This window comes from Rutidosis leptorrhynchoides, chromosome 5, assembly GCF_046630445.1.
Source record: "Rutidosis leptorrhynchoides isolate AG116_Rl617_1_P2 chromosome 5, CSIRO_AGI_Rlap_v1, whole genome shotgun sequence".
NCBI classification, from domain to species: Eukaryota; Viridiplantae; Streptophyta; class Magnoliopsida; order Asterales; family Asteraceae; genus Rutidosis; species Rutidosis leptorrhynchoides.
The window spans coordinates 457373095-457390001 of NC_092337.1; the positions used below are offsets into that span (position 1 = coordinate 457373095).

The 16907-nt window shown below is 30.9% G+C and overlaps 2 protein-coding genes across 2 annotated transcripts; one reads left to right on the forward strand and one right to left on the reverse strand.

The window, feature by feature from the left end:
• Positions 1–2615: 2615 nt before the first annotated feature.
• LOC139850202 (uncharacterized) lies at positions 2616–3332 on the reverse strand. The gene has a single exon (XM_071839789.1). It carries the CDS (start codon positions 3330–3332, stop codon positions 2616–2618), a length of 717 nt encoding a protein of 238 aa, XP_071695890.1.
• Positions 3333–5098: 1766 nt separating this feature from the next.
• LOC139850203 (UDP-galactose/UDP-glucose transporter 2-like) lies at positions 5099–11112 on the forward strand. Its single transcript, XM_071839790.1, is given in 10 exon segments — positions 5099–5224; positions 5338–5366; positions 5436–5637; positions 5740–5982; positions 6489–6648; positions 6651–6769; positions 6853–7077; positions 10215–10338; positions 10757–10846; positions 10943–11112. Coding segments are annotated over 10 exon segments (1488 nt in total).
• The last annotated feature ends 5795 nt before the right edge of the window (positions 11113–16907 follow it).

The following is a 16907-nucleotide window of genomic DNA, read 5'->3' on the forward strand; positions in this document are numbered from 1 at the left end:
ACACAAAGTTTACCAACCATGGTAACCTTATACAATCCAAAACGAAACTTGTAGTTTTCATTATAAGTAAGGTGCAACTTCATATGCTCCAAACTTTGAGGTAAGAAAATAATTAAATCTTGAACCAATGTTCATGCGTAAGACTTTAATCATCATATATCAACCGATATTGATAATACATATTTAATCGTTAAAGTTAAAACATTACTCAACAACATGATGTGAGTGACAATTTAATTTGTGTAAAGTGTCGCACACTTCACACTCCCACTTAATTAGGGATTTATTTTCTTTCTCATATACATTTCTTAATTACGGTAAGAGCATCTTGAGCCTCTTGCTCTTCCAAACGCATTGGGTATTCATGCTTCTTAATTTTTTTTTTAAATTGTTTATATTTAACTTAAAATCCTCGTTAAGTTAAACAACGTTGTTGGATGTGAAAACAATGATAGAACACAAAGTTCAAATGAGACATTTTTAAATTTGAATCAACGTTCAATACATAGAAAATTATGCAAGACTAATTAATATCCATCAATATATACAAAACACTTTGTCAATAATAAAATCATGTCAAATAATAGTTCACGATAGGTCGTGAAGAAAAAGTTCACTATGTTCCCAATTATCGTCCACAAAGCCTACTATGAAACTACAATTAACGTAATCAATCATGCAAAGTTATCTAATTATAGCACATATGCTAATTTTATAAAGGTTCTAATTTCACTAAGAAATTACTTTTAAACGCAAAGAAAGTTTAATTATTATACTTAGTAATGATTCATGTTTACAATATTTCACTAAGAAATATAAAATAAATTTGGTCCTTGTATAACTTTTCTTTCCCTTTCTCAACAATTTCTATAACAAATATAGAATTATGAAAAATAAAAAAATAATAGTAAATCGGACACATAACCTCATTTTATGTAAAAAATCAAAATAACATGAATCGATTTGAGTAATAAACAAACCAAATCGAGGGAATGTTTATTTACACCAACAAATGGTTAACATATTCAGTATTTCACATAGAAATACCTATACCAAACGATAAAATGAATAATATTTACTTTCAAACGAAATGAAAGTTTATCATAATTATTACTAAAAATAATTAATCGTCATGATCACTATTTCATTACGCAAGTACTAATTCAAAAGAAATAAATTTATAATCATTACAAAATGATTAACCAAGTTTTGTCCTCGATACAAAACTTTCTTTAATATAATATCTATAACGTATATAGAATAGAAAATTATCATAAAGATAATATATTAAACCAAACATAAATCTTTGAACTATTCCAAGTTCATTTAATGATTAACCACACATACACATTATTATTACAAAAATAATTGTATGACATTTTAGTCCAAAACACGAGTCATGGAACTACACTAATGGTGTACATATTAAAATATATTATAAAATTAGGAGTTACATAACTCATTTAAATAATAATTATAACAACTTATTATAACAACTTATGATAATAAGAACTCTTTAATATCAATATAGAGTTACAAAAAACTCTTTTAAAAGTATAGCACTTACATAGTAATGACATTTTGTATAACTTATACAAAACTCCATGTAACTTATATTATTATCATGATTATTATAATAATGACAAAAATATAATTATATCACACAAACATGGTCGTGGGTTGTTAAGTAACATACAAAGAAACTGTGATAACATGACATGATTCACACAAATCATATCCTCTTTAATTATTTACAAATAATAATTAATCCGTAAAACACCATGCATCATATGTCATCATTTACAAAAAAAATAACAGACAATTATATATATATATATATATATATATATATATATATATATATATATATATATATATATATATATATATATATATATTGATTTTTGTTTGTTAGTTCCTTTCACTTTCAATATGACAAACCACTCTAAATAAAATATTCATAAACAAGAAATTAACTACTTCAATATGAAACACTTTATCAATATTTAATTACACCAATACAGTGGTTAACATAATTATTTGAAACAATAAAGATACCGGTTCACATGAACTAATTAAATCAAGTATTCTCATACAAAAAATCTATATTTACATATAGAGAATTATGTAATTTCGATTATATTACATAATATAAGGCAAATAATACTTAGTAAAAAAGAGTTATATATATTTAATTACACAAAGCAATCTGTTACGATCATACAATATAATTCAATAGTTGAATGACCCACTTCAATCATACAAAATAATTAATTCACCCATTAGAACTAATCAAAATCAATATCATATGAAATAATAGATTGCATCTTTTGTATCTATTTAAAAAATAATATCAAACACAGACATCATCATGTGTTTATTAAACATATACGAAAAGCATATTATAATAAAGCAATATTTCATTTTGTAACTCATATTTTTTTTTTTTGGGTAAAGGGGATTACCCGGCGAACTTTATTAATAAAGAATATAGAATGTTTACAATGAAGCTCAAACGACACTAGGAGAGTCCTAGAGTCTCACAAACGACCAGGCTAAACAAAAAAACTACTCCAGGAGCTAAAGCTCACAAACAACGACAACTAAAATACAAATTAAGAAATCTTCCAATCTGACTTTAGTCTGAGCGTCTGAGGGTTCGTCTTCCATTTGATAGACATGATTTTCAATCGAACCGTAGCGTACGTAGCTTTATAAACTTGATCAACCGATCTTTTCTTCTTCTTAAATAACCTGTTATTTCGTTCCTGCCATAAACTATAAACCGTGGCCGCAAGAAGAAGCTTAACAACAATGATACGAGCTATCCTACGCTTAGCAAAAGGGCTAACCAACAATATGAAATCTCTCCACGAGTCGCTGAAAATTGGGAACTCCATATGAACCTTCACACGATTCCATACCTGCATTGAAAAAGGGCATGCGAAGAACAAGTGGTCATGTGAATCAGGGACTTGTTCACAAAGAGAACACACTAGTGGTGTATTATTCGTGACTTCCCATTGCTTTAACTTGTCTTGCGTTTTGAGCTTCTCCCCCATAAGTAACCACATCACAAACGCATGTTTTGGGATGTTATTCGTGTACCATATAACAGGGGCCCAAGGCACCTCTGGCGCCTTACTACGAACATACTCCCAAACCCAACGAACCGCAAATTCCCGAATATAACCATCATTATCTTTCCATTGAATCGCATCCTCTTTATCAGTGAGCATTGGAACAGTAGCATTAGAGAGGATAGGGAAGCGGTCATACCAGGGTACATGCCAATTCATACCATTAGCAAGAACCATATCTCTAATCGACATGGCTGGATCAAATCCCTCTTGGAACATCATCCTCGTCGTGATAAAATCATATAGCGGACCAGATTCACACCAGATGTCATACCAAACCGAAGTGGTTTCTCCGTTGCCAATAATGTGAATAAAACAATTCTTGATTTGGTCCCTAATACCAAGAATTTTCCACCAGATCCAACTAGCATTTGAAGTAGTATCAACATTTCAAAAATTACGACCTGCAAGCTTATACGAATGGATCCATCTAACCCACAAGGACTCTTTATGAGATAAGAGACGCCATATATGGGATGAAATAAGAGCTGTGTTCCACTCAGTAAGAAATTTTGTAACTCATTTTAATAACCTCGAAACAATTTCATTTCACGATCCAATTAATGCATCAAAGAATATCAGTAGGTGAATTATTGTTGCTTTCAAAAAATCAACCGTTCATGCTTTCTGAAAATCAACCATCCATGTTAACAAATAAAAGATAAGTTTTCTATTTTCTAATCGTGTTAGGTGAATTATTGATGCTAGCATAATCATAATTCTAAATTCATACAATATCAACTAACGAGAAGAAAATTAATCAATTAACCAGGAAATAAACATCACGGCTCTTGTACCAATGTTGTACTTAGTATAGTTTCTAGACATACCAGAAATTATATGGCGGAAGCGAATATAATCGACGTTTAGATCACCGGTCGGGAAAGCAATCACAAATGGAAAGCTTTCACAGTTTCACGGCCTAAGTTCCTTCAACGATTTGCAATGTTCCACTTGAACAAATATACTTACAATCTCTCAATTCTTAGTGCATATTTTTCTCTATCAATTGTTGTTTCTATAAACAATGAGTTGGAGACATATAGGATAGGAGTCAACTACTCCCATCTCTCCCACTCAATAAAAGTTTGTGGATGTAATTAACTCTCAACTATTCCCATTAAAAAAGTGGTTGTGTGTGTAATTAATTTCCAATAATAATCATAGGGGAAAACTTTCTAATAAAGGTTTTGATAGTTAAGTTTCTGTTTTTTGTTAGTTGGAGGTATGCTTTTGTTTGATGCTTTTTGTAGAAATTCAGTTTCACTGTAAATTTGTTGCAAGTTTTTTTAAGGGGCAGGATCAAATAAAAAATCTATGGTAAAAATGCTAGGAAGGAAGATAAAGGTCACAACTTTAATTATACTTTGTAATTCAATTGGTATAAAATGCCATAATTGGCCTAATTTAATGTGATTACGTTATGGGCAGTATGAAGGTAAGAAAATATGATATGCAATGCATAACTGCTTAAGTTAAACACATACACTTTCTAAAACAGATTTTGACAAATCATGTACACAAATCGTATCATATTGTCTAACTACTTGTTTAGGTAATTAGCTACAATGTTGATATTGACAAAATGTTTACATGTAACTCTAACAACGGTTATCTAACACGCATATATCGTCTTATAATAAATATCATGTTATAATAACATAATTTAAGTTAATTTGATGTTCCTCTTTACCAATATATATAAGTAGATAGACTTTTAGCGTATTGAACTAAAACAAAGATTATCAACTAACATATTATTAACTTATTAATACCTCTAAGTGTATTTATTATCAGTTTTGTTATTTCAAACCATCACTCTTCTTCCCCTGCATATTAACAAAAGTTATAACATAAAAATTGGAATCTTGAAAGTAGTTCTCCATTTGTGATCCTACTTTATTTTATTTTTTAGTTCCAAGTGTTTGATTAAAAAAAAAAAAAAAAAAAATCGAAAGATGAAAGGACAGGAGCAATCAAGATCTTTATTAGGGATTTCTTTAACAGACAGACCAAAATGGCAACAATTTCTTATTTGTTCTTCAGGGTTCTTCTTTGGGTACCTTGTTAATGGCATTTGTGAGGTTGTCTTTCATTATTCATTAATGATTTATGTTTATAAGTTTGCATTAAGACTACATTTTCGATTCTTGAAAATTACATTACCTTAATTGAAAATGTTGCCTTTTTATTGTAGGAGTATGTATACAACAGGCTTAAATTCAGGTATATCAACAAGATGTTGACTTGTAAATGTAAAAGATGACTAATTGTACTTTTATCATGAATTTTCAGCTACGGGTGGTATTTTACGTTCGTGCAAAGCTTTATCTACTTGATACTCATATACTTTCAAGGTTTCACACCTAAAAAAATGGTGAATCCTTGGAGAATATATGTTAAACTTTCTGCTGTTCTTATGGGTTCTCAAGGTTTGACCAAAGGGTCTTTGGCTTTCCTTAATTATCCCGCTCAACTCATGTTCAAATCAACAAAAGTAAGTTTCTTTAACTTTTTATTTTGATTGTTGTAAAGGTTCTTTTTTTTTTTTTCTTCTCTTTTTTAGTAGTAACTAACAACTTTTGTATGGTGATTGTAGGTGTTACCTGTTATGATAATGGGTGCTTTCATTCCTGGTTTAAAAAGAAAGTACTCACCACATGAATATCTTTCGGCTATTTTTTTAGTTGTTGGCTTGATACTCTTCACTTTAGCTGATGCGAATTCGTCACCCGATTTTAGCGTTATTGGTGTAGTGATGGTTTGTGGTTCACTAGTTATGGATTCATTTCTGGGTAATTTGCAAGAAGCAGTTTTTACCATTAATCCAAATACTGCACAGGTAAACAAAGCCTTTTTTGGCTTTTGAATTTTGCCAATTCCTATCCATTACATGTAAATCAATCGAGTTAGGTAGTGTTCTAAGGTTAAGGTTCGAATCCTGACTAGGACGAATATTTAGTGGCGGTCAGGTATGAGTTAGAAACATCTAAGGAGGGTTGCGTACATCAGAATATGGGGTCGGATTACTCGCTCTCGGTAGCCCAAACAGGGAAAGCCTTCTACCTTATTATTAGTACATTAAGTAGTAGCATAAAAATTTACACATCAATCGAGTTTTATCAAAGAGCTTTTTGTAATCATAATTAGCACATTAAGCAATATAAAAATTAACACTGTAGACAACAAGTGTTTTGTGTATCAATCCAATCTGACCCAACCCATATCAAAAAAGACTAAAACTTGTCTTGTTTTCACTCGTTACATGAACGTCATATCCTCTAATATTTCTTACTTTACTAGTTATATATGAACTTTGATCATTTAATGTTCACTTGTATCTCTCAGCTGGAAATGTTATTCTGCTCAACAATTGTTGGACTGCCTTTTCTAGTTCCACCGATGGTCTTAACTGGAGAAATATTCAAAGCATGGCGTTCATGTTATGAAGTAAGTAAACATCAACTAATGTTAGATCATAAGCAGAGAATTACACATGTTAGTCCAGTTAAAAATTTAATCTTTTGGTGATTCATTAATATTTTCTATATTTTGCTGTGGCTACTTATATTGGTCAAGTATCCGTTTTATCAATCGTTGCTCTGTTCGGGGCTGCTACCATAGCTATGGTGATTATACTTTAGCTGTCTCACTTTTATAGTCGTAGCAAAACAAGTGAGGATAATGAAACTAACTAAATTTTCAAATGCAGGTGACGACTGCAAGAAAAGCGGTAACTTTATTGTTGTCGTACATTATATTCACAAAACCATTGACCGAACAACATGGTTTGGGATTAATTCTGATAGCTATGGGTGTGATCTTGAAGATGGTGTCCAATCATAAGTCTCCTGGATGCGATGCGCGAACAGGCACAAATATAGCATTGCAACCGAATGGAGAAAAGAATAATGATCTTAAAGAAAAGAGGCCTTTGGTGTAAGATGGTCAATGTTGGTTTCTGACTTTTGGTTTCTTGATCTAAGTACACAATTGATACTTATACTTACAGTTTGAAAGGTTTAGTAGTGGTCCCACTCCATCTCATTCTCATGTATATATACATAGGGATACGCCGTCAATTGTCCAAACACTAATCAATAAAATTAGGAGAAGTGTGAACTCTTATATTATGGAGAGTTTCATATGTTTGTGATTCTGTAACTATTGATGTAGTTTGAGATGTATAGCAAGATAGTATTAAAAAAGGTTGCATTATTATAACAATAACAACACTAAATCCACGAATGTTTAGTGTTAGTATTAGTTAATTACATAAGTTTGTTAGCTTATTAGACTTAAGTATCGTTTGTTTTATACGACTAGTTCAAATGTATGTAGTGTTAGGATTTAGGACTCAACAATACGAGTGATTTCCAGAAAATCACTTTACCCACAAAATAAACGAAGACAATAACAAAAAAAAAATAAGAACGCAATAATTTAACGTAGTTATATGTAATCAATAGTTGATTACTTTAATCTACGAACCAAACTAGAGAGATTTTATTAATAGAATTCGTGATACAATGTATGAGTTACATTAGAGTTACATTAGGGTGCTTAAATAGGGAAAACTAAACAAGGAAACTGAGACGACCCGTCCTAATCCATAAGGACGAATATAATAACATATGATTACATTGCGAGGTATTTGACCTCTATATGATACATTTTACAAACATTGCATTCGTTTTTAAAAGACAAACTTTCATTACATCGAAAGTTGACGGCTTGCATACCATTTCATAATATATCCAACTATAATTGACTTAATAATAATCTTTGATGAACTCAACGACTCGAATGCAACGTCTTTTGAAATATGTTATGAATGACTCCAAGTAATATCTCTAAAATGAGCAAATGCACAGCGGAAGATTTCTTTCATACCTGAGAATAAACATGCTTTAAAGTGTCAACCAAAAGGTTGGTGAGTTCATTAGTTTATCATAATCAATTATTTTCAATAATATAATAGACCACAAGATACTCATATTTAGAAAAACAATTTGTGCAGGTCTACTCCTGCTATAAAATCATTCATATGAAGAACACCGGAACCTTTCAAAACAACTCACCAACGGTAGCTAGTGCGTAGTGCAATGCAAAATCATCTCACCGTGGTAGTTAATACAATAATTTTACAACGGTAGCTAATGCGTAGTGCAATGCAAAATCATCTCACCGAGGGTAGCTAAAACGGTAGCTAGTGCGTAGTGCAATGCAAAATCATCTCACCGTTACTAACTACTAAATCGAATCATAAACAATATTACAACGGTAACTAGTGCGTAGTACAATGCAAAATCATCTCACCGAGGGTAGCTAAAACGGTAGCTAGTACATAGTGCAATGCAAAATCATCTCACCGTTACTAACTACTAAATCGAACCATTTCGGTAGCTAGTGCGTAGTGCAATGCAAAATCATCTCACCGATGGTCGATAATACAATCTTTATAGAAATCAAACCTCTGAATTCAAATAATTCTATCATAGAATGTAGTTTTGAATACTTGTGTCTATTTTGTCAATCATTTATAAAAGCAGTTCATGTATTCTCAGTTCAAAAAAATATATCTCAAAAACATTTAATAAAACATTTATAAAAATAGCGCATGTATTCTCAGTCCCAAAAATGTAAGGAGTAAAAGGGAATCAAATGAACTCACAATATTGTATTTCGTAGTAAAAATACATATGACGTCATTGAACAAGTGTAGGGTTGGCCTTGGATTCACGAACCTATATCATTTGTATATATATTAAAACATATACTTGTAATCGAACAATTATATATTATTATTAGTGATATAACTGTTATTTTAATAAATTATGTGTTCCATTAATAACTTTAATATATTTATTTTATATATCTTGAATAATTACATAATTTAATAATAGAGTTAGGTTATATGTATTAAATGTATTTTTGTATATATACACATATATCGTTTGTTTGTTAAAATTATAATACTAAAGTAATATTAGTAATGATAAAAATAATAATAATGATAATAGAGTTAAAATGATACTTTTAATATTAATGATAAAAATGATAACTTTAATAAAAATGATACTTTTAATAAAAAAATGTTAATCTTAATAATAATGAATACTAATAATATTAATTATAAAAATAATGATTTTACTAATTATAATAATGATGCTAATATTTATATTAATAAATATAATGATAATAATACTACTGATAATAATACTAATACTTATGATCATAATAATAATAAAAATAATAATAATAATAATAATAATAATAATAATAATAATAATAATAATAATAATAATAATAATTATTATTATTATTATTATTATTATTATTATTATTATTATATAATTATTAATTAATTATATCTATTAAAAGAACTATGCGTGTTTTAGGTGGTTCCCAAATTAGATCGAAACAGCATAAGCAAAACGCAGAGAAGATAACATGTTTTAGGGGATCTTCGTTTCATCAACAGATCAATAATTCAAGCAACAATCATCGATATACAGTCGGTCATTGATTCATCATCATCATCGTTCAATTGTCATCATCAGTCCTAATCTTCATCGTTATCGAATAATAACAGAAAAATTGAAGCAGTAGTTGGTGTTCGGTTGGTGTCTGTTCAAATTAGGAAGAAAGATTAAACACCACAGCGTGTAGTAACAGGAATTGCATCAAATCATCATCAATCGATCATGAAATCAGTCTAGTAATCGATCAAGTAGGTAATTGATGTTCTTATTATTTATTTATTTATTATTTATATAAATATATATTTTATCAACCATCATCGATTATTGTAAGTTATTAACCAATTCAATCAGATTTATTGCGATGTAAATTATTTGTTTGGTTCGATCATTTATATCTGAAATATAAAAACATAGGTTTTGGTTGATTGAATAAATCAAGAAATAATGAACATAGTTGTGTTCAATAATAGGTAATAAGGTTGTGGCTGTGTGATTGTAAAATAAAAGTGAAATTGGGTTGTACTACAAACAAAAATGGAACTTACCAACAATTGTGTTTGATCAGAAATAGTGGTTTCGTTGTTTGCAGTTGAAGGGTGTTGGTTTAATGGTGGTTTCATCTAGTAAATACAACCAGTCAAAAGTATCAAACATAGCAGCAGCAGTAGCAGTCATCTTGCAGTCGTGGTTGTTTGATGGTGGTGTCAATGAAGGTGCCGGTGTTTGAGTGTGAAGGTTTCAAGTGACGGTTTGATAGAAAGTGTAGGAAAAAGGTATGGTTTATGGATTATGATATGTGTATAATACTATAATCATGTTGTGTAAAATGAACATTTAGTTCATATTCATTTATGATTCGAAAATAATTCAGTAAGTGTAGGAGTCGTATGAATTTAATTGCTTGTGTGTGTGGTGATGTTCATATAGTGATGGTGTGGTGTTGATTGAATGAGTAGCAGGCAATGTTTGATGATGAATTATGGTATAAGTCGACTGACACCGTAGCATGTAGCAGTCTTTTGTTTATTGTGATCTTTGTATAGAACAGAAATAGAATAGGCAGAGATAGGATGCTAGTAATGAAAGTGGTAAAATTTTTGATGGTGGTGATTGTTGTTGTATCATGAGTAGGAGAAGTAGGAGAGACAGACAAGGTGGCTGTAGGAAATGGTGATTGTTTTGAGTTGGTGATGATTCGAGCTAGAGCTATGTATCTCTTAGGTGCATATATATAATTTAAATTATGATAAAGCAAAACAATAATGCATACTATTCAATTCAAATTTAGTTCACTGATTAACAATTTGTGTGATGTAGGTGATTCCAAAAGTGGAAAAAGCAGAAAAAGAAGGCAAGATGTGTTTGTTATTTTGTGGCAGTGTGGATTCCACAATTACAATTACTTTGGACAATTAGTACTCCAACAAACAGAAGAGACAACAGATGTGTTTGTTTTGTTTTCTTTTTATATCTACACCCAATATTAGAGACGGTGAAAGGTTCACAAGAATGAGATGTTTATCGTGATTGATTGATAATGCTAAAAATGAACACATATTTCATAGCATTATCCTTCAAGAAAGGCAAGCTTTTAGTTGCAATTGTTCTATTTACAAGTGATATTCGTTTAAATATTAAAAGGTAAGACAAAAGACAGATTCGACGATTTGAAGACGCAAACGACCAAAAAGCTAAAAAGTACAAAGTACAATCCAAGTGGTTCAAATTATTGATGAGAAACGTCTAGAAATTACAAGAGTACAAGCCGCAAAACGCAAAGTGCAAGATATTAAATCGTACGAAAGGACGTTCGAAAATCCGGAACCGGGACCTGAGCCAACTATCAACGGGCGACGCATCGGGCCTAAAATTACTAGTCAACTATGCACATGAATATAATATAATATATATATAATCATATAAAATTATATATATTATATTATATTATTTAAATGTGTTGGCAAACAAAAAAACAAAGCAATGTGAGCAGTCCCAGATAGCCATGCAATCGCATGGCCTCAAAGTTATGGCCAAGTGCTATAAATTGCAAGTTTGGGCGACGAGTTATTTACACCTTCATCATACACTTCTCTGCACTCTCTCAAATATATTTATATTTATTTTATAATTATAATTTTAATATTAAGTTAATAATAATAAGGTTATAGTGGCGAATATTTTAAGTTTGTAAGTTTTAATTCTGTCCGTGTAACACTACGCGATTAATAATCATTGTAAGTTATGTTCAACCTTTTTAAATTAATGTCTCGTAGCTAAGTTATTATTATGTTTATTTAAGCCGAAGTAATCGTGAAGTTGGACTAAATATTAAGACGGGGTTATTGGGCTTTGGACCATAATTAGGGTTTGGACAAAAGACCGACACTTGTGGAAATTGGACTATGGGCTATTAATGGGCCTTATATTTATTTAACTGAATGACAGTTCGTTAATTTAATATAGAGATTTACAATTTGAGGTAATTATAAATAACCACATACACTCGATCGGACACGATGGGCGGGATATTTATAAATATTAATAATCGTTCATTTGACCGGACACGAGAATGGATTAATAGTCAATGGATTCATTAAAACAGGGGTGGATTACATACAAGGACACTTGGTGTAGTTGTTAACAACGTATTAAAACCTTGGGTTACACGCAATCGATAACCTGGTGTAATTGATGTGGTAGCGGAGTGTATATAAAATAGCTTTATATTTTAGCAGGAAATACTATTAAATACGATACAATTTTACACAAGATATTTATTTATTTAGAGAATGGATATACTTAAACCTTGCTACAACACTTATAGGCAGTGTACCTAATCGTACAGTAGTGTAGTTTTTAGTAAGTCTGGTTCGTTCCACAGGGAAAATCTTTAAACAAAGCTTAACGCTATATTAGTTTACTTTTATAAAAATACAAATATATATATAAGTAATATTATTATTATAAAGGGGGGTTTTTACCGTTTAATGACCGGTTTGTCGATTTTAAAACTTTAGTCACAGTTAAAACCAAATGTAAAATAATAAATAAATACAAGACTTAATTTAAAGCGTAAAGTAAATAACGATAATGAAATTGCGAATAATAAAAGTGCGATAAAATAAACTTGCGATAATTAAAAAGTACGATAATTAAAAGTGCAATTAAATACAATAACAATAAAAATGCGATAATTAGAAGTGCAATTAAATATAAAATAAAGGAAATTAAATATGAAATAAAAGAATTATGCTTATTTAAACTTCCGTAATCATGATGTTTGACGTGTTGATTTTTAGTTTATTCCCATGGGTTAATTGTCCTTTGTCCTGGATTATTTAATATGTCCGTCTGGTTTTTGTCCATAACAGTCCATCTGTCATAAATATAAAGTGCGAGTGTCCTCGTCAAATTATCCTTATTCCCGAAGTCAAATATTCCAACTAATTGGGGATTCGAATTGTAACAAGGTTTTAATACTTTGTTTAATGAATACACCAGGTTATCGACTGTGTGTAAACCAAGGTTTTACTACTTTGTTAACAATTACACCAATTACCCTTGAATGTAATTCACCCCTGTTTCAACAATTCTAGTGGCTATTAATCCATTCCCGTGTCCGGTTAAATGAACGATTATTCGTACATATAAATACCCCGCCCATCGTGTCCGATTGAGTGTATATGGTTATTTATAGGGACGTCCAATTGTAAATCTTTATATTAAAATTAACAAACTATCATTTAGTTAAACAAATATAAAGCCCATTAATAGCCCATAGTCTAATTTCCACAAGTGTCGTTCTTTTGTCCAAACCCCAATTATGGTACAAAGCCCAATTACCCAATTTTAGTAATTAGCCCAACATCATGATTACTTCGTTTTAAATAAGCATAATAATAACTTAGCTACGAGACATTAAATTAAAAAGGTTAAACATAACTTACAATGATTAAAAATAGCGTAGCGTTACACGGACAGAATTTCGACTTACACCCTTACAATATTCGCTAACATACCCTTATTATTAGGATTAAAATTAAAATTAAAATTAAAATTAAAATTAAAATATAAATATAAATATTTACGTATAGATATAGAGAGGATGGATATATATTATGAAAAATGATCAGAATTCGGTTGGCTTTATAGGGAATTGAGTTCAGGGATACTCCGCGACTCGTGGCAATTTTTGCCTTCAAACTCCGCGAGTCGCGGAGTTTGAAAATACAGCTCACTCCAAATTGGATCTTAGTCTGCCGACGGTTTTAAATATTAATATAATATATAAATAATTATAAGAATTATTTAAACATTATATTATATTTATGTGCATAGTTGACTTGTAATTTTTAGTCCGTTGCGTCGAGCGTTGAGAGTTGACTCTGGTCCCGGTTCCGGATTTTCGAACGTCCTTGCGTACAATTTAATATCTTGTACTTTGCGTTTTGAATCTTGTACTCTTGTAATTTCGAGACGTTTCTTATCAATAATTGGAACCTCTTTGATTGTATTTTGTACTTTTGAGCTTTTTGGTCGTTTGCGTCTTCAATTCGTCGAATCTGTCTTTTGTCTTCACCTTTTATTATTTAAACGAATATCACTTTTAAATAGAACAATTGCAACTAAAAGCTTGTCTTTCTTGAGGAATAATGCTATGAAATATATGTTCGTTTTTAGCATTATCAATTATTCCCACACTTAAGCGTTGCTTGTCCTCAAGCAATATCGTCTTGAAATACTAGAATCACTTCTTTATTCTTCACACTTTGTACATCAGTGATTTCTATACGGCAGTATAAACAATGGTAGTAACGATATGGTTTACAGTCCCACATGACTATAAAAATTTAGATCCATTAAGGAAATTGGATCTTTATGAAAACATTTGATCTTTTGAAAATTAAATCTAGTTTTTACCCTAGATAAGTTTTCCAGAATAACCCTTCACCGGTGTTTGCAAAATATTTTTGTGGGTTTGGTGGGTTTCAGATTTGAAAATTTTAGGTCAAAACTTGCGGTTTTGTGTCACCCACTTGCTAACCTTGTATTAGGAAAGCAACACGTCCAGTTTACTTGTCCCGTATATTACCTTTCGGTAAACTACCGTCCGGTTGTAAAGGAAAGCGTTGAACAAGCAACTGTTAAGGCAATGTCCCCTGACATGCTTTTAATTATGGTCTATAACGTGTCGGACGCAATTACTATCCTTGGTAGGAGCAATAGTAAAGCTCACCCTTATAATTTTTCAGTCTGGCACAAGGTCTTGTCTTCGACCATGCTATGCAACCACTGTTCTTACGGTTGACACCCGATTTGGTTCAGGTGACCTAATGAATTCCAGGTGAATTCCTAGGATTTTACGTTCAATGGTAATGAACGCATTGAAAATAGGTTTTCAGAAAACAAATCGGTTTGTAATTTTGATCAAAATATTTTCTCGTTCAAGCTCGAGTTTAGATATCATCGAATTCCATGAGTTTGTAATTCTCAATCTTTAAGGTCAATCTCTAGGATTGAGTAATATCAGGCTTAAAAGCTAATTTTTGATCTTTTAAGGAGATTATCCTTTCTGGGGATCTGATTCATTAGTCTTATCCATCTAATTTGCATGGTGCCTCCCCATTTTACGAGATAAATCCTTCTCATGGTTAGGATAAATCTGACCACTTGGCGACCCTGTTTAATGCTGAGGTCCGTGGATTTCCTGCTGATTTTAGTGATGACTTTTCTAGGTTTTTCGTCAACCTACAGCTTGAAATGTCCCGTTCTTATTGATTAAAAACGTTCCATATTAATTGATTTCGTTGCGAGGTTTTGACCTCAATATGAGACGTTTTTCAAAGACTGCATTCATTTTTAAAACAAACCATAACCTTTATTTCATAGATAAAGGTTTTAAAAAGCTTTAAGTAGATTATCAAATAATGATAATCTAAAATATCCTGTTTACACACGACCATTACATAATGGTTTACAGTACAAATATGTTACAACAAAATAAGTTTCTTGAATACAATTTTTACACAATATCATACAAGCATGGACTCCAAATCTCGTCCTTATTTAAGTATGCGACAGCGGAAGCTCTTAATAATCACCTGAGAATAAACATGCTTAAAACGTCAACAAAAATGTTGGTGAGTTATAGGTTTAACCTATATATATCAAATCATAATAATAGACCACAAGATTTTATATTTCAATACACATCCCATACATAGAGATAAAAATCATTCATATGGTGAACACCTGGTAACCGACATTAACAAGATGCATATTTAAGAATATCCCCATCATTCCGGGACACCCTTCGGATATGATATAAATTTCGAAGTACTAAAGCATCCGGTACTTTGGATGGGGTTTGTTAGGCCCAATAGATCTATCTTTAGGATTCGCGTCAATTAGGGTGTCTGTTCCCTAATTCTTAGATTACCAGACTTAATAAAAAGGGGCATATTCGATTTCGATAATTCAACCATAGAATGTAGTTTCACGTACTTGTGTCTATTTTGTAAATCATTTATAAAACCTGCATGTATTCTCATCCCAAAAATATTAGATTTTAAAAGTGGGACTATAACTCACTTTCACAGATTTTTACTTCGTCGAGAAGTAAGACTTGGCCACTGGTTGATTCACGAACCTATAACAATATATACATATATATCAAAGTATGTTCAAAATATATTTACAACACTTTTAATATATGTTGATGTTTTAAGTTTATTAAGTCAGCTGTCCTCGTTAGTAACCTACAACTAGTTGTCCACAGTTAGATGTACAGAAATAAATCGATAAATATTATCTTGAATCAATCCACGACCCAGTGTATACATATCTCAGTATTGATCACAACTCAAACTATATATATTTTGGAATCAACCTCAACCCTGTATAGCTAACTCCAACATTCACATATAGAGTGTCTATGGTTGTTCCGAAATATATATAGATGTGTCGACATGATAGGTCGAAACAATGTATACGTGTCTATGGTATCTCAAGATTACATAATATACAATACAAGTTGATTAAGTTATGGTTGGAATAGATTTGTTACCAATTTTCACGTAGCTAAAATGAGAAAAATTATCCAATATTGTTTTACCCATAACTTCTTCATTTTAAATCCGTTTTGAGTGAATCAAATTGCTATGGTTTCATATTGAACTCTATTTTATGAATCTAAACAGAAAAAGTATAGGTTTATAGTCGTAAAAATAAGTTACAAGTCGTTTTTGTAAAGGTAGTCATTTCAGTCGAAAGAACGACGTCT